General features: G+C 43.7%; 1 protein-coding gene across 1 annotated transcript in view; it reads left to right on the top strand.

Moving 5' to 3' along the window:
• Window positions 1-19,661, top strand: part of LOC120903893 (LIM/homeobox protein Lhx9-like) — a 28,389-nt gene extending 8,728 nt beyond the window's left edge. The window contains exons 4-7 of the mRNA XM_040313559.1: window positions 8,743-8,943; window positions 9,402-9,697; window positions 17,795-18,033; window positions 19,400-19,661. Coding sequence (XP_040169493.1) covers window positions 8,743-8,943; window positions 9,402-9,697; window positions 17,795-18,033; window positions 19,400-19,642 — 979 coding nt within the window. The 3' untranslated portion in view covers window positions 19,643-19,661. The remainder of the gene's footprint in view (window positions 1-8,742; window positions 8,944-9,401; window positions 9,698-17,794; window positions 18,034-19,399) is intronic.
• Window positions 19,662-21,146: the final 1,485 nt, after the last annotated feature.

Below are 21,146 nucleotides of genomic sequence, written 5' to 3'. Positions count from 1 at the left end.
AAAACGACCGGCCAATGCAAGGCGTAGTTTGTTTTTGTGTTCGGTTGAACCGTATTATTTAACGGACGCATTTTCGCATGCGCCATTTGCACGCGCCATACAATTAACCGTAATTACGCATCTTTACCGCTCGCGTTTCATTGGCGGGCGTTTCGTTGGGCCGCGGTTGGTCGCCGAACGCAGGCGAATATTTATCAAACATTTAAGGTAATGGGGATTTCTGTTGAAGGCTGATTTTTTTTATTTAGTTTCCCGCCGAATCGTCATAGCGTTTAACGAGCGGCAAGTGCATGAAGTTTAATTTGAAAACAACAAAAAATAATAAGTACGCAACGGTACACAAGGAAGGCCAACGGTTGAAACGAAATTATCCTGTCTCATTAGCGTTTCTTTTAAAACGTTGGTTGGTGGATCATCTTTTGGGGGCCTATCGATCAGTGGGAAAGTATTGACCTGCGTCGTTTAATAACATACCTAATTTATTTTACACATTTTACGGAGTACTTTTTACGGCGGTTTTTATTTTATTTTTAGATGGTTGTTATTTCTGATTATTATTCACCATTCAAATCCATTTTTCTCAGTTCCTGATTGAAAAAGGTTTAACTAAGTGCCATGTATTTGTTTATTTTATAATCACACACTCTGCAGACACACAACCATGTTTGGAAATTATTGGTCACTATTGACTTGATGATCTAAATATATACAATTAGTTGAGTCTACTTAATTGTAAGGTTTAATGCTTCAATTCGCTTGCTTGGAACATGTTTGATAAATGACTGTTGTGTTATTCTTCATGAAAAACGAGTAGTGATTATGATTGTGTAGGTTAATACAACAGTAAGGTACCAAAGAATAGGCACATAAAATAAGAAACCAAAAGGCCACATTATTTTTTGCCAATTGAATGAAATTCCGTTTATAAGAAATATCATCTAAAGAGTTTTCCTTCTGACATGATACCAGACACGACGCAGGAGAATAAAGAAAACAATATTTGTACAATGAGTTGGTTTGCCAAGCTCTATTCTGTTATGAGAGGACAATAACTTTATACCAGTACAAGACTTTTTTAATGCCAATACAATGTCTTAGCCTCCAAAGAAACACTAGCAGGAAACACAAAGGTCACCGTACAGAATGAACCATACTCTCGATCTTGCAAAGTTCAAAAGACGTCATACAAATGACGTAGTATTGAAGGCATCTTGGCACAACGTTCAATTAACAATGCCTGTTTCCACGATACACACGATGTCACTGCCACCCACTGCAACCGTTCAAAGCTCAATATTGTTCCCAATTTTCTCTGCTGTGTACCCTCACTGTGGTGAAAAGAATCCGGCTTCATATTTGTCAACGAAATGAAGATGTCTTTTGGGGGGTAATACAGCAGAAAAAAGGGAGAAAATAATGAGGAGATTTGGGATGGAGACGGCAAACCCGTTACAATAATGAAAGCAAAATATGCTTTCATACCTGGATTTCCCTCGCGCGTGTTTTTTCGTATTTTTCGCCCCTTTATCGCCATCATCACAAACTCAATTCAATCAGATTTCTTCACCCAACCGTAACGTAAACCACTCCGAACGCGCTCCGGGGACCAAACCAGCGATTGCCACACGTACCTTCGAACGGTAGAAATTCGAAGTGAATGCAAATAGCCGTTTGCGGTGGTGTACGGATGGAACACTGGAACTGTCCCGCTGTCGCCGTGCCAGAGGGTGGGGTGAGGGGCAGGGGGGATGAGCACTTTTGTGAGCAAATAAATCCCGAAAAGAAAATGGAATACCGTGGCAGTGCTTTTTTGTTGGTGTTATTTTTATTCCTTTCAATCTCTGCCGCGCCCAACAGTCCCAACCGCTACTAGCCAGCAAGCTCTCGCGTTGTTTGAAGAGAGCTTGAGGTTGAAGAGTATGGGAAGCGAGAATGGGAAAATATATTATGTGCATATCTTATTTGTTGTTCAGCTTGTCGCGACAGAGCAAACGTACTGTATTTTCCCTGCACAAAACAGTTCACTTCTGGCCTCGGGTTGGGCTTGAGCGGTGGTTTCAGGACTTCTTTTTTTTTGGGTTATGTTTTTTCGAGTAACTCAAGTAATAAGAAGAGGGGCAAAAGATGCTGCAAAAAATACGACAGCACTCCTGAAGAAGCGCTGTTCGGAGAAAAAGCAAACAGTTTCCTTTTTTTTCATGCTGTCATGCCACCCATCACACACTTGACTTGATGTTTGTGGTTGGTGAGCGCGATTCAACGAGCAGGGCGTGTCTGTACGTGTACCTTCCTGTAGGATGTAAAAAGCCTCTGCTAATGGCAATGGTCACAAGAACACCTCAATTTGAAGTTGGTTCATTTTCTGCTCCATGAAGCAATATCAAACGTTTATGCGGTTCTTCTTGCGGGAAGGCAAGATTGTTAAGTTAAGGAATGGGGGATTGTTATGTTTGCTACATCAGACACATCATAAAATAATTTTGCATTAATAATTCATAACATAAAGTATATGAAAGTGTCATTTCATAGCAGCCATCTCGTTCCATACACACGCTAAACGCCTTCAAATTATCAATCAGCGCCCTAAATCCTCCAACACCATGGAGACGCCTGGTGGTCCAGCGATGCCACACAGGAAGGTCGCGGGCGTGCAATTTGCATGTCCGCCCTCGGTTCGCGGCATCGCGTGAGGATATCGTAGGCGGTACAATTCCTGGTACCGATTTGCACCTACGAACATGCGAGCTACGAGCACGCTTCCGGTGGGTGGTTCATGCTCACGAGCACACCACGAACAGGCCGTCGTCGTCTCGCAACGATGCGAGGAGGGTGAAAGAACCATCAACACAATCTTTCATCAGTCCTTCAACCGTAAGGAGCTATAAACCCTCGTCTGCTTCGTATACCAAGCGAAACTACATCATCATCATCATCATCGTCGCTGCAGCACACGAAACACTGTACCATTTCAAAGACCATCCGCGGTTACAAAGGCAACAGTCGAAACGCGAAACACAGCGTCCGAAATGGAACGCGCAACGAAGGAGCGCACAAGCGCGAGGACGACGAGCGACGGCAAGAGAGAGAGAAAGATGTGTGACCCAGATACGAGGGTGGTACGTGACAAATGAGAGAAAAACGCAAACCCCGTTTCGGGCTGGTGGGGGGGGGGGGGTTCGCCAACAATCGAATGCACCGAATGCAGTGCTGGTGGCCACACGTTGTGTTTTCGTTTTTTCCCTCCCGCTTTGTCATCTCAGCCAGTGGCTGTGGCCATTGCCATCTTCCCGCTCCCGAGCCACAGGGATGGCTTCACACCGGAGGTCTCTCTCCCAGGCTCCCGGGACGAAAGAAGAATGGCGATGAGCTGCCATCGATATCCACGAAACCGGGCGAATGCATGACTGAATATTAATCCGCACCGCCGACCGATTGTTACCATGTTCCATGCGGCTACCTGCCGACTGATTATCGCAAAATCCGTCAGCAGCCGCAGCAGCGATGGCGGTTGCTGCTGCTGCGGCTGCCACTAGCACACAACTGGTTAAAGCTCGAGACATGCTTAAGCCACCCAAACAGACGACCGGGGCCCACCATGCCAACCATGCACGTGCACGCGTGCAAGCGGCCGGGATTACCATAAAATTGCCGCACTCGAATGTTCGCTCCGTGCTCGTCAGCGGGCAAGACCGACACGCTGGCCCCACAGAGAAGCAAAATTCCGGAACGGTGCCATAGTGCGAACCCACGTACGCGCCCGGGAACGCGCGCCTCGTTCGAGCTGCGTGGCTGCGTGCGCACAACCATGGCCATTTAAATCATTCGTGGAATAGTTGCCGTTACTCACGCAAGGTAGCGAGCGCGCGAAGCAAGCGTCAAGCAGTAGCGCTGAGGTTTTGAGCAAGGAGCAAGGGCGTGCGCAGGGGTGAAAGGAGGGAACGGCTGAAGACGGACCGATTCAGGGTGAGAGATGTTTTCTTAGTGGTAAAGAAAAGCGACTAGATGCTTTTGTTGTGCTGTTTGGTACATTTCCAATACTGTCAAGATGGTTGCTGTTGATTCTTGTCTTGCCTGCAACGTGGTTTGGAACAGAACAATTGTACATAAGAACAATTTACTGTAGCCTCTACATTATTATAGTTTTATCAGTTGTCTTTGTGCAAATTTCTTTCCTTCAACTCAGGATATCGAATTCACTGTAAGTAGCTCAACATCAACTTCTTGTGGTATTTAGTGAGAAACACTATTAATTATTTAGTGAAACAAACGAAAGCCAAAATATTCCAAATATTTTGAGTATTGTTGATTGGTTTCAATGCATACACGCGATTGATTAAAAGTAAGGCAGAACTAGAGGAAAGATAACGAATACCAAGTAGCAAAAATGAAAAGAAGTAATATCTACAGACTTGTATTTTTGTTTTCACAAACCCATAAATAGCTGAGAGTTTTAATATACTGTGGGTAAACTTTCCCAATTTACATGACATATTTAAAAAATATTAATAATTGAACGTAAAAACATGATTTTAGCAAGTTGTCTTTCAACTCATCAAAATAAAAGTTGTCTTTTAGGATATAAGACGGATAGAAAAATTGAACAAAAGTGAAGAAAATAACAGTTTTTTTCTCATTATGGAGCTGTAGCTATTTATAATATTTACGACAGTCATAAGCCACACCTCGCCTATCCTGAATGCCAATTACTTGCTTTTATGGAATTTAAATATCATTACAGTTACCATATTACACTAATTTATTTATTTATTTATTTATTTATTTGAATCAAATTTATCGGGGAGTATGCCTAAATAACTTAATGCTTATAGAGTTCAAGTTTAAAGTATGGCCCTAGAACTAACTTGAATATACTGACGCAGCTGACTAACGGATTGATTGAAATCTGCTGATAACCCTAACCTATTATACACATCAATCATTTTGAGCAGTGGATCATTGGCACCAAAACCAGTCGATCTAAAAGGGCTTCTTAGTAGCTCTCTACTTCTAAGACCTCTAGAGGAAGTAGAAAAGCAAATAAAATTTAAAATGTCAAGTGCATCAAAATCTCCAATTAATAATTGATTATTAACAATTAATAATTAATGACGAACAACTATGCGACTGATTGAAGGATTAATGGTAGTGCCACAGTCTTTTTTAACTCTCCATTCAGTGAACAAGTTGTGATGTTATGGCTAAATCAAGGCCAGTTACATAGTCTTACAGTAAAATATATCTGTTTGCTTTTGTATCTTTTTGTATGGATTGCTTACTTAATACATTTTTTAGATTGCATTATTTCATTTTAAATGAACTTTACTTACTTACTTCACTTTAAACATTAGACTATCTTGGATTTAACATACACTCACTTGGAAAAGCATGAAATATGAAATCAAAAGATACAAAAAAATCAAACCAAAAAAACACACTCGCACAGTTTTGTACAGCGTAACGCAATATTTTTGTCTTTATTTTGCTTACTGTTCTCCCTGTGCATGTTCCCTGCGAACAAACATCGCCAATTCGGTAACCATGGTGGCTACCAGCGACTGCCATGTTTCCCGATCGATTTTACGCAACAACCAATTCTGTCCGTTGCGCATCCGAGATCGGTAGAATTGATTCTCGTAACCGAATAAATTTGGAAAACAATAAAATAAAATTGTTAAAAAATGCATACCTTCACCGTCTGTCCGTGTGTGTGTGTGTGTGTGTGTGTGTGTGTGTGTGTGTGTGTGTGTGTGTGTGTGTGTGTGTGTATGCGTACGGGTGAAGTGAGCAGGATGCGAACCTTTCGGGCAACAAAATCACTCGCACTGGGGCTGTCCGGTCCCAACGGGACTGCAAACGAGCGCAATTCCATTCAATCCGATATCGGTAAAATGTTGCTGCTCGCCGGCAGTAGACAGAAGAACACAAGCAGTGAAAAAGTGGGGGAGAATTGTCAAGAAGAAGAAGACGCTACTTTTATTCGCTGTCATGACATTTTTGCTTCTTATTTGCCATTCAGTCCCAATGCCGAAGCGCTGTCGTACAGTGGCTTTTTAGAAGATGGTTGCAACGAAACCAAAACAGACAAAAAATGGTTGGACACAGTCCATGTCGTTTCGTCCTTCCCGGGGCGTCCCGGGGATTGCAATCGAGCTTACAAAACGTTTTCATTGCTTTTTGTCTTGCCACATCTCTACCCTCACCACAGTATGGCCTGCGACATGAATAACCATCAGACGTCCGTTTGGAGAGGGGCCACTTCCCTTTAGGTTTGCTGGCCCAGCCGCCGTTGCATCCGCGTCTTTCGGGAACGGAAGTGATTGTTGGAAGCAACCGACATGAACCGACTACGGTACACAGGCAGCATTTTCTTCTTCAGCTGGAATACTGTGGGTAAAGCTTCGATGGTTTAGTGCAGCAACGATTCTGCTTTAAGCACGGCTCAGGTGACATCTTCTCGACCAAGTAGATCATCGCGACCGTTGCGCGAAACCGATCGTCTTTGTGTCCAAAAAAGGAAAGCTCTTCTCGTTTCTTCAGCTTCCGAATCCAAACCAGAAGCCATTGGCCCGGGAGCCGGCCCGTAGAGACACCATTGTTTGCAAAACAAGTCGTCCCGAATGGAGCACCAGGAACGGCGAAGAATGTCGATTGCTGCTTGGACATGCACCGTAAAACCCAGACACACACGTGTCCGGAGAGGACCGATAAGCACGCGGCATTGCAGGCGAAGAGCAAGGAGCTTTGAGACGATTACGAAAACGAATACAATGGCGAAAATTTCGCGGAAATTGTCCCTCGCAATCCCTGCCGACCCGGCTCCCGGTCGCATGGCGGGTGCGTTGGTACGCGCATGCGAGACGTATCAGCTGGAAAACCGGGACCGTGCCAACAGAGATATATTCCAGCGACAGCATTGAATCCTGAACATAGTTTTTTTTTTTTCTCTCTCCTGGCCCCGTTGCCTTCAATTGACGTATCGGCCATTGGAGCCGGCTGAATGGACATGCATGATTTATCGGATATTTTTGTAGCAAGTTTGGGCAACTGGCAAACTGGTGCCGCAGCATTGAAACCATCTGAAAAGAATAAGAAACTAAAACTACCCACTCTTCCAAACCCCCGTTTGCTGAGACTCCGTACCAACGGGGAAGCAGTTTTCGATTCAACATGGCGGAGGTCACGTTTTTGCAAGTTTGCAGCCAAAAGAATCATGTTCTTTTTGCATTATTTTTTTGTATCTATCTTCCACTCGTTTCAAATCGATTCTCCTTCGGGATGCATGAATCATTCGATCTGCAGGGCCGTTTTCCAACGCTCAATCCTTGTTTGGTGTTGCGTAGGGAACTGTTTTTCGAACTGGAATGTTTGGCAGGCAGCCGAACATGTGCCCGGGTGCATGAGGTGCAGCAGTTTGTCGGTGGTCGTGGTCATAAATTTTTCAACACTTCGGTCAACCGGTCCTGCGGTGGTTCCTTTTTTGGGTAAAGCAGCACGGGCGCAATGCACTTTTAGCTCGATGAGCTCATGAGCTTCCGTTATTCATCCACGGGGAGGACAGTATCCACCATGTGACCTAAATTGTATGGCCAAAAGGTAAAGGATTTACAAACATGTTAACACTATTAAGAAAACTAAGACAAGCAAGTATTTCATTTCGGCAGTACAATTATAAGACCTATCTTGTGTTTTTTATATCAAGTAAAGTGTATTTGATGAAGCTCTTCATTGCAATTCACGAACGAAACTACATTAAAAAGAACGCATCTCGCAAAAGTTTCAACATCAGAGAATTTTAGTTTTTTCAAAAGACTCGACGTCCAATTCAAATTACAATGTTTGAATCCCTTTCTTCGGTGTTGATAATAAAATCAGCGGAAAAACTGATGCCAAGAATCAAATTCAACATCTTTCATGTTAAAAGAATGCGAAAACATCTTGATTTTGTTGCTTGGATATGTTGTTGTGGTAGTAATACACAACATGGCCCGGTTTAGGGGTTAAACAAACGATTTTATGACGAGTTCCCAAGGTTTGATGATGCATTAGGAAATAGGATTTTTAAGGCGAAAGCCCACAGCGACTGATTTAGGTATCTTCCAAACGTCGCATACCTTACAAAAAATTAGACAAACTCAATCAATCTATAAAATGAAGGACAGCCATTTATTACTTAAATTTTGCGACTATGATTTTATGTCCAAGGTTTTTTGCGAGCAAGACCACTGTAACCAAACATTTTGCGACCAAGAATTTTGCAACCAGGAACTTTGCTACCAAAATCTTTGCGACCAAGAACTTTGCTATCAAGATTTTTGAGACCAATAGCTATGGGACCAATAATTTTGCGACCAAGATTTTTGCGACCAACACTTTTGCGACCACTAATTTTGCGACCAAGAACTTAGGCCACCAAGAATTTTGCGACAAAAAACTTTGTGATTTTGAGTAAAAAGATGTTTGGTTGTGTGCCACTCATTCATCTATCTGCCGAAAACCACATTTGACAATGGTGGACCTATATTGAGACTTAGTTCGGTTGCAGTTTTGGCTGAACTGAGAGCATTAATTAAACTAACCGATATCGACACGCATTTCATGATAAAGGATATTATCTTTCAAAACTAAATCACCACAATCTCTCTCTCTCTCTCTCTCTCTCTCTCTCTCTCTCTCTCTCTCTCTCTCTCTCTCTCTCTCTCTCTCTCTCTCTCTCTCTGTCTCTCTCACTCTCTCTCTCTGCAGGCACTTTTCCGTTCGACGATGCGCCCGGTGCGGCAACGGCATCAGCGCCTCCGACCTGGTGATGCGCGCGAAGGACCTCATCTTTCACGTCAACTGCTTTTCCTGCCTCATCTGTGGCCAGCTGTTGCGCGGCGGCGACACGGCCGGCATACGCGACGGTCGCGTGTTTTGCGGTGAGCACTACGAATCGGAGGTACTAAGGTGAGCAAAGGTGCTAGGTGCTCCTGGTGCTAGAACTGATTATCACGCCAGGATCGTACCGTAGCGCTGGCTGGGATGGATTCAAAATTAACCGTACCGCAATCACTTTCAATTTCTTCCCTTTTCTTTCTTCCTTTTTTCGGCACCCTTCCATCCCAAAACTCGCTCTGCTTAACCGCTGTTTCTTTTCATTTGCCTTCCATCGCCAATCTCGCGCTACGCGAACCGAACTCCTAACCAACCTCCCAAACTCCGATCGAACTGATAAACCCACGCGCAATAATGCTCCCGTATGAAACGAACCTACGTAAAATCGAACAATGGAATTGGCGCGCGACGCGTCCCGGGAAAATACACAAAAAAAATCGCTAATGTAATGTACCGAATACCCTACCATCCTTCCAACTCCAACCGCTCTACCCCGCACATTGCTCTACCGACCACCACAAACGCCACAGTGAACCCGAAACCATTTCACCGCAGTTTTTCCCCGTAACGGCGGCCGGCGGAATGGCGATACAGTCGTCGCAGAAAGGACGGCCACGGAAGCGAAAACTCGCCACCCCGCAACCACCATCCCAGGGCGGCCTGCTAGATCCTGCCGGTGGCGGGCAGCCGCCGCTCCATCCATCGCTCACCTGCCCGTCCCTACAGTCGACGCCAACGCAACCGCAAGCGCCTCAGCTGCAGACACAGCAAACGACACCACCGCAGCCGCTCGAGGCACTCGATGCTGGTACGCCTCTCCGTTTAGGTAAGTGCCGTCACTGTCGGGTGTACGTGTATGCTCACGTTTACGTGTTTTTTGTTTTGTTTTTTGTTAGCCCTTTTCTATGGTTATACCTTAGCTCACGCTTATTCTTATCAACCATAACAACAACAAAAAGCCCCTTCTTGTGAGCCCTCGAAATGAACTCCTTCAGCATCCCACGGGGCTCAGATTTCGTCACCAGCGGCAGTAGTTTGCGGGGCGGTGCGTCCTGCACATCGTGCAATGCTGGCGATGTGAGCCCAAGCGCTCGAGAGGTTCACTGTTTATGGAAGAAGGATTGTGTTTTTTTCTGTCGTCTTTTGTTGTTGTTCCACGCTCGTGCTTGTGGTTGTTGCCTTTAGCGTAATCTCCCTCGCCAAAGTGCCTGTATCAAGAGGCCACAACACTTACGTGACTTTTGGGAAGATAATGTGTGCGTGATAAAGCATGAGAAGAGTGACCAAGATTTCATCTGATTTGTTGCGAATTTCTGGTGTACTGGTACAGTACAGGTACTGGATCCTGGTTGATGTACACCACGTGAGAGTCACACATCTGGCCCGACTGCAAACGTGCGTAATATAACGCATAAAAGGAGCTCTTTTGGGAGAAGCACAACCATCCTTAAAGTTGTTACTTTTTGTTGATCTGACATAAGAATTGTAGCGTCTTTTAGCCCCTTACGTACCACTATTTAATGTTTGTCATAGAACATATGCAGAACAACACATTAGGCAGTTTATGTGTTCAAACAATATTATAATGGTTAAACTCTAATTGAAAATGACAAGTACAGGAAGACAAAAAACAGCAAGTAAAGAAGTTTGTCCAGGGTCCTAGAAAAAGTCGCTTCTAGTTCAAATGATCTTCAATGACTATAATGTAAGGAAACTGCTAATGACATTAAGGATATAACAATCTAAGAAATAACAGCTATACATATATTGTTATATTGCTATGCTTAACATAGCTGACACAATAATGATAATAATAATGTACTCAACATTTGAAGAGAAATTATATCTTAAAACCACTACACTAAACAAAGATCAGCAGTACTATCTTGTTAGGTATTTTTCACTTATAAGCTTATCTTAAGCGGCCTAGGGCTTTAGTTATTTTTAATAGATAAATTAACTCATAACAGAATGATCCAAATTCTGCATATATCGAGTGGGCTTATGAAGTCCTTTGATTTATTTATAAATATACAAATATGTCTTATCACACGAGATTAACACTCATGATCGGCAACTGGTAGGGCTCAAAAGCGTCACTCAATGACATGACATTATCGGGAGGACAAGTTTAATCCATTTTCCCCACATTATCTTAAATTTGATATCATTAACCAAAAGCTTTAAACCAATCGAAGTTTTAAATCAGAATACTGTCTCGGATAAATCAACAAGTCAATCACACTGTCAAGTTGATGATAAATATATCCAAGAACGACGACGAAGAATCATGAAACGTTCTGCAGATATTATCTGTTCTATTACTGTATACTCTAAGTCTTAGATGTCTATTAATTCATCTTGAATATCACCTAGAATTCGAAACAAAGAAAAGGATATGTGTGAGCTAAGGAGACTGCATTTGATCATTGGAAGTGAATAATGCAGATCTTCCAGTGATTCATGAAAGTGAAAGATGTACACTTTCAACATTTCTTAGAACGGCTCTTACACATCAGCCTTTAGATATTCCTACACGCAAACTTCACAACGCCATCCTGAGCGGATGACGCACACGATTCGAAAGGTTTTTCCCACTGTCGAATGGAATATATCATTTTTGGTTCCACACAGCGATGAATCACTACTATATAGCAAGAAGGGTCGATTCCTAGCCTCCCTTTTTTCCGAGCACTCGTGATTCACCTGGGAACCAAGCTTCAAGGTGGCCGCCGGTTCACTTTAACGGGAACGACGCGGCACCATAAGCTGTCCCGCTGGAATTGCTTCGCAATAGCCACCCGCGAATCAGGGAAACTACCCACGAACCGGGCCCGACGGCAAACTCCAAACCGAGGTGGCGCCAATCCTCCTGGGAGGCAATCAACGCACGGTTTATTGCCCGGCCAGGTTTGCCATTTGCTTTGGCATTTCAATCACGTGTCAATCCCCGGAGCTCATATCCGGAGCCCACCGCGATGGAACTACTGTGCCAAAGATGGTTCGCTGCATTGCGACTGTCGAAGACGCTCACGTTCGAATGTGTCGACTCCATCCGAAGACTCTAAAGCCAAAACCACCCAGGTAAACACCGGATGTTGTTCATGCAGTGAAGTGGATGTTGTATGAAGCAATTATACAAAAAAAAACGTACGGACGCCATCACAAACGCACACAGTTGCGTTCCTTCCTCTAAGCTTTGTTGTATCTTAGCCACCTTACCCTAGACGGAGTGTTTCCCTTGCTGGAGGGGAACAGAGGGACAGTAACAACCGTTTGTGGTGTGGTTAGGTTGTAATATCGTGCACCAAACATACAGCTCGAGGCGATCTGGTTTCCGGGCAATCAAAGGCTCTGGGCAGACTGGTGGAATAGTCCAGGCCCTCGGGGCAACAGAACCATTTGTGGCCGGCCAGGTTGGCCATTTGCGATCCTTGGGGATGATCGGAAAGTTAAGTTGTAAAGTAACACGCTACACCCGATTGGCCGGTCCGTTTAGTTTAACTTCCAAGCTGGGACATCGTTCAAGTGGTTTTAGGTGCAAGGACTTATGGAAAAGATGAAGAAAAATGGAATATGCATCTACATTGAAAAAAAGGATGACAGAAACCTTCAACCAATATCCTGAGTATATCCTATATTTCATGCAAATTGCAACAATAACTCCAATCTCCAAATAAAGCTTTGTTTTCACAATGCTGCAATACTGCGGACAAACCAAAGGTACTGTGGTGTACTAGGTGGCAATTTTTAATGATTCCAGAGCTTTTACCAGACGAAACGCATTGTAGTTGATGTTTGATTTCTCCAAAGCGACATGATGTGCTCCGAGTAATTAGTTAAAAATGTGTTGGGCTAAAGCTGACACGATATTAGGTTGTAAAAAAGGCGTTAGATATTGCTCAACTGATAGATGAATCTCCAGCTAATGTATCCAACCTTCAAAAGGTTGGCTCTCTGTAAATTGTTCATTTTTTAGATACATGATACATTAACTCTGATCGAGCGCGTTGTTAAATCGTCAATTTAAAGACTTTTCTACGTGGTATATGAAGCTACACATAATGAATATATATATAGGAGCACATCATTTACAAAACTTGGATTTAGGGACTGCCATTATAATATCGTGACAATGGAATCTAACGCTGCTAATATTTTCTATGTTCAATAATGCTATATTATCCAGATTTTTTTTTTTTTGCTAGATGTGAAGAGACATTGATTCATCCCTTGGACAATGCTAAGGTCAGTTGAGCCTTACAAAATTATGCAAGACTCGTCAAGCGTTGGTCTAACGGATAACTGCATTAGAATCTCAAACCCGTACTGTTAATATAAGCTGTGCTAAACTCACAACGAGGAGAGATGTATGTGTTTGGTGACTAAATGATTCATATGCCTCCAACTTGACTAGTATAGCCCGAACCTCCCAAAGGATGGCTTGATCAATGAAGCAATGATTCAAAGATAACCAAGTCTAATAGAAGCTTACAACGCCCCAGAGGGAAAAGAAAATCAAAATAATTGTATTACATACATAAAAGTAAACAGCTTGCAACAGTTATTTCACAACCAACACTTAATAACAGAACCTTTTTTGGCACTCTCTTTTAATTAACACCTGTCCAAATTGAGGAGAAGTAAATAAATTCTTTCTCAACATGCAATCCACGTACTGGGCCAGCTGGTAATGCAATGCAGCCCATTAAAAACTAATAAAAACACCTTAAACAATGAATTTCATCTGCATGGCTAATTAGGTCGGAGGGTTTGGCTTACCTCCATGATCGCATGGACAACAACCGATCGTACCGATATTCGTGCGGAGTAATTGATTTAATATCGGCTTGCCCACATCACGCCACTTCCCCATGCCGCCCCAAACGACTTCGACACGGTCGTATCAGTAGCAAATGGCCCAATTATAAGTATCCTCCAGGGTCATGAACCACCCTAGAGCCCCTCAGGGCGCTGCCTCTATCCCCCCCAGAAAGCTTCCCGAAATTATTCTCGAGCCTGCGGGATGTTTTGGCCGCGGTGCCTTCGTTAGCGTTTGGCTGCAAGCGCAAGCTTTCTTTGCCTTGCACCGTCTGAGAGGCGTTTGTTCGCGTGCCCACCACCTTTTGGGAGCAACTATCCGGGAGTTCCAGAACTTTGCACGATCCCACTACACGCCACGGCACAAAGGGAAACCGTATAGACGGAAGCAGATCTGGCTCCGGGGACATTAGCCAGGGGAAGAAAGCATCCCCTACTCGGCATGTTTTTTGTTTGCCGAAACGAAAGACGGTACACCAGAGTGTGCAGAAACAATCTGGGTGTGCGGTGTGCTCTCATCATTAAATTAAAATAAATCACTCATAGGCCTGGCCCCATTATGCTAATGATTTGTGTATCGCGTCTTCATTCGCTGCCATAATTAGCTGCTGGGGTGACGGCGGTGGCAAACGACGGGGTTCTCTCTCTCTTTCTCTCGCTTCCTCGGGATGCACTTTCGTTACGCAAGAGCAAAGAACCCGAAACATTGGGGCAGCACGACGAATGGACGACGTTGGGTAGCACAATGCACAATTTCGACACCATATATCAAATCACCGATAGGCGCCTCTTGCTGGGCTTGTGGTTGGGTTCCGCAGCGGCACAAAAATGAACCGAAGGGCCTCATAAGAATATCGCTTTGGGAGAGCATAGCATAAACGAAAAAAAACAACTCCGCGACCCTCACTCTCACTGCAGCAGAGCAGGGAATATCGCGCAAAGTATAATGGCAAAAAATCAAGCGAAACGGTAGCAAACGACCCCGACAGCTTTCCTGGAAGGTAGCAACGTGTCGGGGCCGCGGAAGTTGGCTGGAATAGTTTGGAAAATAGCTGGAGAAGACTGGCGGGGAGACTGGCCAATTCTCATAATGGAACCGTTGATGGAGAAAAGGTGGCTGGCGTGTTTTTGGTCGGTGGGGGGAGCAAGGGTGTCGTCTCATCCTACGATGGGTGGGCGGCCGGAGACACGATCTTGCCCGGTGCTTTCGGGTCGTGAAATCATCATCATCAAGGTAAATGGGGAGATCGTGCTAAAATTATGGCTTCGCCCCGGCGGTTCGGTAGCCGCTAAGGGGTACAACTTCATTAAAAGGAAATAAATAAATATATGAGGTACCGGTACCGATCTTGCATCTTTCACCCGACCGCTGGCCCGATAGCTTCGAATGGTTTCAATGGTCCGATGCAGACGAGCGTTGAATGTGAAGAGCATATTTAGAGTAAGTTTCGGATTCGTATTGAACAATATGATGAATGTTGTGGTTTAAAAGAACCATTCTTTGATCTGTTATTGGAAATTCAAACCCAAATAGATATTGAAGAAGTAAGTTCTTCTATTTATTTAGTTGTAGTTTTAAAATGATTTTTTTATTATTGAAGTAAAAATTATAATAACTTCCCAAAATATACTCCATCATAGCATCATCTTCTTCTTAGTGCTTATTAGACCAAGGATCCCCATTTATCCTTACTTAATAATCTGAAGAATCTAATTGTCAAGGATTTTTTTTTTGGTTTTGCTTTTAAAGTTGGTTAAAAATCATATTTTGATATACTATTGCATACCTTAAGGCGCTTAGCATGGCAGTTGAGCGTGTTAGTTTAAAATGCATTTGTTTTTCGATTTATTTTACAAATCTTATGATCATTAAAGTTAGCCTTTAATGTTAAAATGAATAAGTCTGAATTAAAGGGAATTTCATTAGCTATTGTAGAATTTTTATTGAAAATTTCCTATATTTCAGCAGAAATTTGGTCTGTGAACCATGAAACGTTCTATAAGAGCAATGTTTTCAAACAGCTTCAACCCACAACTAGTGTTAAAATTATGACACAGAAACGACTTAATCAAGTCATATGTGAAGCCATTCTCATGCCCATCAATATGTAAAGATCACCACAATTAAAACCTACTCATGAATATAAGCAAATCCATGCATGCTAACCAATCTGCCTACACGAGACGAGCACCCAAAGAAATGCTCCCATCGTCATAAAATCGACACCCTTTTCGCATTATTAACGAGCGCCAGTCGGAACGGGCTTAAGGGTGTTGTTTTTTTTTTAAGATACCAACACTATCTAACTAGGGTGGTACACACGTCATTATTTTCATTTGCACACTCGCATGTCGAAGGCATTATTTTAGCTCCTTAGCCTGTTTTTTTTCCTTTAAATATTCGACCCGTACCACCATGGTGCAGTAATAAGCTCCAAGGTGCCCCTCCCTTTTTTGCTGCGATGCATTATTTGCATGCTACTGGTTTATGTTGAGAATTCAGACAGAGAGAGAGAGAGAGAGAGAGAGAGAGAGAGAGAGAGAGAGAGGGAGAAGGAGATAGAAAAGAAAAAAAGAACGAATTACATGAAAAGTGCCTAATCACTTCGAACCTAAAGGTAAACGATAAACACTTAGGGCAGAACAACAAAAAGCCAAACTTCCCTCCCTCGAGACAGCGACGAGTTGTTGTGCAAAGAAGCAAACAGAAGAAAAAAAACCAGGGCCCAACTACAAGTCTGCCGAGAAAAACCGATCATCTTCTTCGTTTGCAGTTCCAAGAACAGCTTTCCTACCCTAGCACTAACTAAACGGCCTACCCGAATGCGCCTCTGTGAGCCCTCTAATTCTGAGATGCAATCGGATCGGAGCGGGGGGTTTTTTCCTCCGCTACCGGCCGTGCGAGTTGGTGTAGGCATAACAACGCTAATTTTCGATAAATATGACCACGGCAGCATAAAACCCCAATCACCGGACTGGCTGGCAGTCAGAGAGGCAGAAGGATAGGAAGGCGCATAAACATGCCGCTGCAGCCAATCAATGCAAATCTACGAGGTGCAGCTTTGCCGCCCACCGGCAAACACAGGCCAACTGAACGTTTCTTTTGGTCGAGATTTTTCTCTGAGAATATTGAACAAATGGGCTAAAGAAAAACAAATAATAAACAAAACCTCTTGCCAAGAGGAACGTAACTTTTGCATATGCATCACGGTGCACAAAAACACCGTTTCACAACTTCAACTGCCGAGTGCTCCAGTTTGCAACAATGCAACCGGTGTGGCTGTCGACAGGCTGTGTTTACCTTTCCCCATAAAACAATAGACCCATGCCCAATGAGGGTGAGTGTGTTGGCTCTCGTCAGAAGTATCTGCACCCGGGCAAAATGCAGCAAAAGCGGGCCAACAATTAAAACAAAATAGCAAATAACACAAACCCCATTCCACGGGGTGTAGAGAAAGAGAGAAAGAGAGTGAGAAAGTAAGAGTGTGGAACAAGGGTGTAATGGCAGGGGGGATGTTGTTTGTTGCGCTTCGACAAATCCCACCCACAGGGCTTTGGGCATGCTACAAAGTCTGTCCAATAAACAAAACTGCCGCGTCGGTCTGTCAATGCAGCCGTAAATTTTTGCATTTTCCGCACAAATCAGCAATTATTTAGCCCGACATGCCGGGTTGGAAGCCGCTAAAAAAAACTTCCTCTTCAATGATGCTCGCCACCACTTCACTTCGTGTTTGAGCATGTGTTTAACATATTTTCCAACAACCAAACACTGGGAAAGCTTTGGTGCAGCCGAGAGGGAAGGGAAATAAATCGTTTTGTTCCCGTCGCCTGGTTGCATTGCTCGCCATGCAAAACTGCACACGAGAAAGGGTAACTGATGGGGCTGTTTGTTTGACAAGCAGTCGGTAGGAAGTGTGGAAACCTACTGGTGGTGGAAAATTAGTCGCACAAGTGAAATTTACGTTGCTGTTGTGTACTGCGATCGGGTGGTTGAACGCAACCCAACTCCAGCTCCGCACATCGACGTGACTCGGACGTGATCATAATTTTAGCCCAGCACAAGTAAACTAACCCCCAGCATTGTATGCCCCTTCCTCAACAGATCTGCTGCACAAGGAGCTGAGCGTGAACAGTTTGGATCTGTCCACGTACGACGGTAGCCAGTCGCCCGGGTCGGGCGGTGCGCTCACGCCCAACTGTCGCACCAAGCGTATGCGCACCTCGTTCAAGCACCATCAGCTGCGCACGATGAAGTCGTACTTTGCCATCAATCAGAACCCGGACGCGAAGGACCTGAAGCAGCTAGCGCAGAAGACCGGCCTGTCGAAGCGGGTGCTGCAGGTAAGTTCGTTTTGCAAGAAGTGTGCATTAATTGTAGGCATATTCTGATTCATCCAAAATCAGGTTAAAATAAGTATTTTTCCTGTTTGATAAGTATAAGTATTACTCCTGTTTGATAGGACAAAAATTTTAAATGAATATTCATTTGTTATTAAATCAATTCATTTGTACTTACAAGACTTGTCAGGTTAAATGCTGCTTCAGTTTTTACAGTAAAAACATTTGGTCGTTTATTTTTAAGTATTTTTAATATTATTTTGGAATTTAAATTGGTTTACCGGTGACCGATTATAAGACTAAAAAGCTTTTTTGCAATGAAATGTAATTGTAATAAAATCCCTTTTTGGTGATTACAGTCGTTTGCCGTTATATTTTGGCTCCAACTCACCTATTTTGGTCTCTAAGACACCAATTTTTGATTGCGTGTCACAATTTGTGTCTTTAAGGCATCAATTTTGACTGTAAGTCAATCGTTTTGATTGCAAAATGTAATCTAATATATCAAACGGTGTGTTCCAAAAGTTTGCAACTTAAATTAATATAACAATAATTCACTCAATGGAATTAAAATTATTTAAAAAATACGCTTAGTTAAGTTTCAATGTAGTGAAAAAGTTGGATTTTTTTCAAATGTAAACAATGGGTTTAGCATTTATTAAATTTCATTTTTTTCTTATAAAAATCTATAAACTTTTAAAATGTTTAGGTGTGATGTAAAATAACAATTGTCAAAAATCTGCAAAAAAAACTTGGAAAATTACCATAGTAGAAAATTGATGACTTACAGACAAAAATGATGCGTTAAAGTCAAAAATGTATGCACATTGTAAAAAAACTGATGTCTTAGAGCCAAAAATTTTGCGTCAACGACTATATTTATGCTTTCCAACGGCCAGTTCTAAACTAAACTGCTCAATCCATGTGTAAATCGTTAAAATAAATCACATAAACAAACAACTTAGAGAGCAGAAAGTAACATAAAACAATGTTATCTCAGTGATAACGAAAAGCTTGAATTTATAGACCCAATGTAAACGCTTTAAATTAAAATTACAGTATTGTTATAAATAAAGCACACTGCATAAAAGTGGTGTACAACGAATAAAAGCTCTTCAATGAAATTATAATGAGATACATTTATCTGTTTGAAGCTTTTTAGTGTATATTCTACCTAAATATCAAGTATGAATGAGTACTAAAAAGGAACCTTAAGGATAGTGCGGTAGTCTAATAGTAGATGTCAATGGAAAATCAACTCTAGATAAACTCATAAAAAGCACCAAAAATTACGCAAAAACAAAAGATACAATTATATACCTCTATCTTATTTTCTAATCTTTTATGTATTCTATTCTCCCCTTCCCAGGTCTGGTTTCAAAATGCTCGCGCCAAATGGCGCCGGAACGTGATGCGCCAGGACGTGGGCATGGGCAACCCGGGCCAAACGCTCGGCGGACTGCCGACGATCGGTGCGGTCACGCTGCACCACCACCACCACCACAGTGCCAACGGGCCGAACGGGCCGAACGATCCGGGCAGCATGGGCGACCTGTCCTCGACGCAGGTCCTCGAGGAGATGCACAACATGACGTTCGCCGAACTGTACTGACACAATCTGATGATCAAGAACATGATCCTCTCGAATGTGATAAAGCTGTCGCGCAATCAGTCGCCGGCGGGTGACAACGGTGGCAACGGTGGCGGCAGTACGACTGGACCGATCGCTGACGAAAGTACGCTCGAGCAGCAGCCGGGACACTTTCAGCTGCAGCAACCGTACGCCGATCACCGAACCGACGGTGCTGGTGAAGCTGAACTTGGCGGACACCCGGGACAGTCGATGGCGGCACTGCTCGATGACGATAGTGCGCCGCTGCTAGACGAGATGGCTCTCGAGGCGGACGCATCCAACATGGGCTGGACGTCGGTGGGTGGCTGTCTGGACGGTGCTAGCTGCGCATCGATGCTGGACGAAGCGTAAGGGCCGACCGAAATGGGGTACGAGTTGTAATTAGGTGAAGAAGTGTTATGTAGAATAGCAGCGTGCCGTAGCGATCTCGAAGCCCATCCACTCTTCACAAGCTTACAGAGGCCCGGATCGCTCTCTCTCTTTCTACCCATTCTCTCTTACCCACGGAAGCCATATCGTTTTGTCACCTCGTTAACCCAAATGGGCCGTCCCAGAGAGTAGCAATTTTGTGCCCGCACGCGTCAGCGAAGTGGCTTACTGTTGTCGGCTAATTGGTCGCCCTGAATGGAGCGACGACATCAGCATACTCATCAGCGCCATCATCACCATTATCGTCCGGTTCACACCAGCAGGCTCGTAGACAAAGTATAATGTGCATAACTACGTGATACGAGCGCCGGTGGAGGAAAGGCTGCAAAAATTGCAGCTCACATTGCAAACGATGCATCGGCCAATTTGCCACCCAAGCGGCTGGCTGGGAGCTGAGAGCGTGCCGTACAGCCATCACCATCATCCGATTTTCACCCGGCTATTTTATAATGAAAAGCAAACTTTCCCAGTACCTGATGGGAAGCGGAGGGCGAGCGAAAATTGGTTTTTCTCGCTTCTGTTGATTCTACCGCTCCCGCTTCGGCTAGAACTAAACGCGTTCTGGGCCGCTTCCGTTCCTGCCAGCACTCAGCCAACTGGTGGCGGCTTGTAGTGTAAAATATGTGTTTCTACTCCCCCCCATCACAGCACCATTTAAGCCGACCTTATAATCATCCCGATAGTTACCCCAACCCTTTTGCATCCCACGTGGGTCAAGCTGGCAATTAATTAATACGATAAACCAACAGACGATTAGTGGCGAAAGTGTTGCACCAGTGGCAATACAACGTGGCAAAAAAACGGTTTCACTGTATGGAAACAAAAACATGGTCCCTCCCTCTCTCTCTGTTTGCACCACAACAGAATGGAGTGTTTTTCTGAGTGTGTGTGTGTTTGCTCCGTCTGTGTAAACCCTTTTGCTGCGCACTGCGCAAGAATGTACCATCGTAATTGATTTAATGGTAGGTTTTTCGGGAGCATGTAGGCACACAAACACGTGTACACAATGTTGTTTCATTATTTTGCTACCACGCAAGTGTACATACACAAGCGC

The sequence above is a fragment of the Anopheles arabiensis genome, chromosome 3, assembly GCF_016920715.1.
Source record: "Anopheles arabiensis isolate DONGOLA chromosome 3, AaraD3, whole genome shotgun sequence".
NCBI classification, from domain to species: domain Eukaryota; kingdom Metazoa; phylum Arthropoda; class Insecta; order Diptera; family Culicidae; genus Anopheles; species Anopheles arabiensis.
This window is presented reverse-complemented; position numbering and strand designations above follow the sequence as displayed.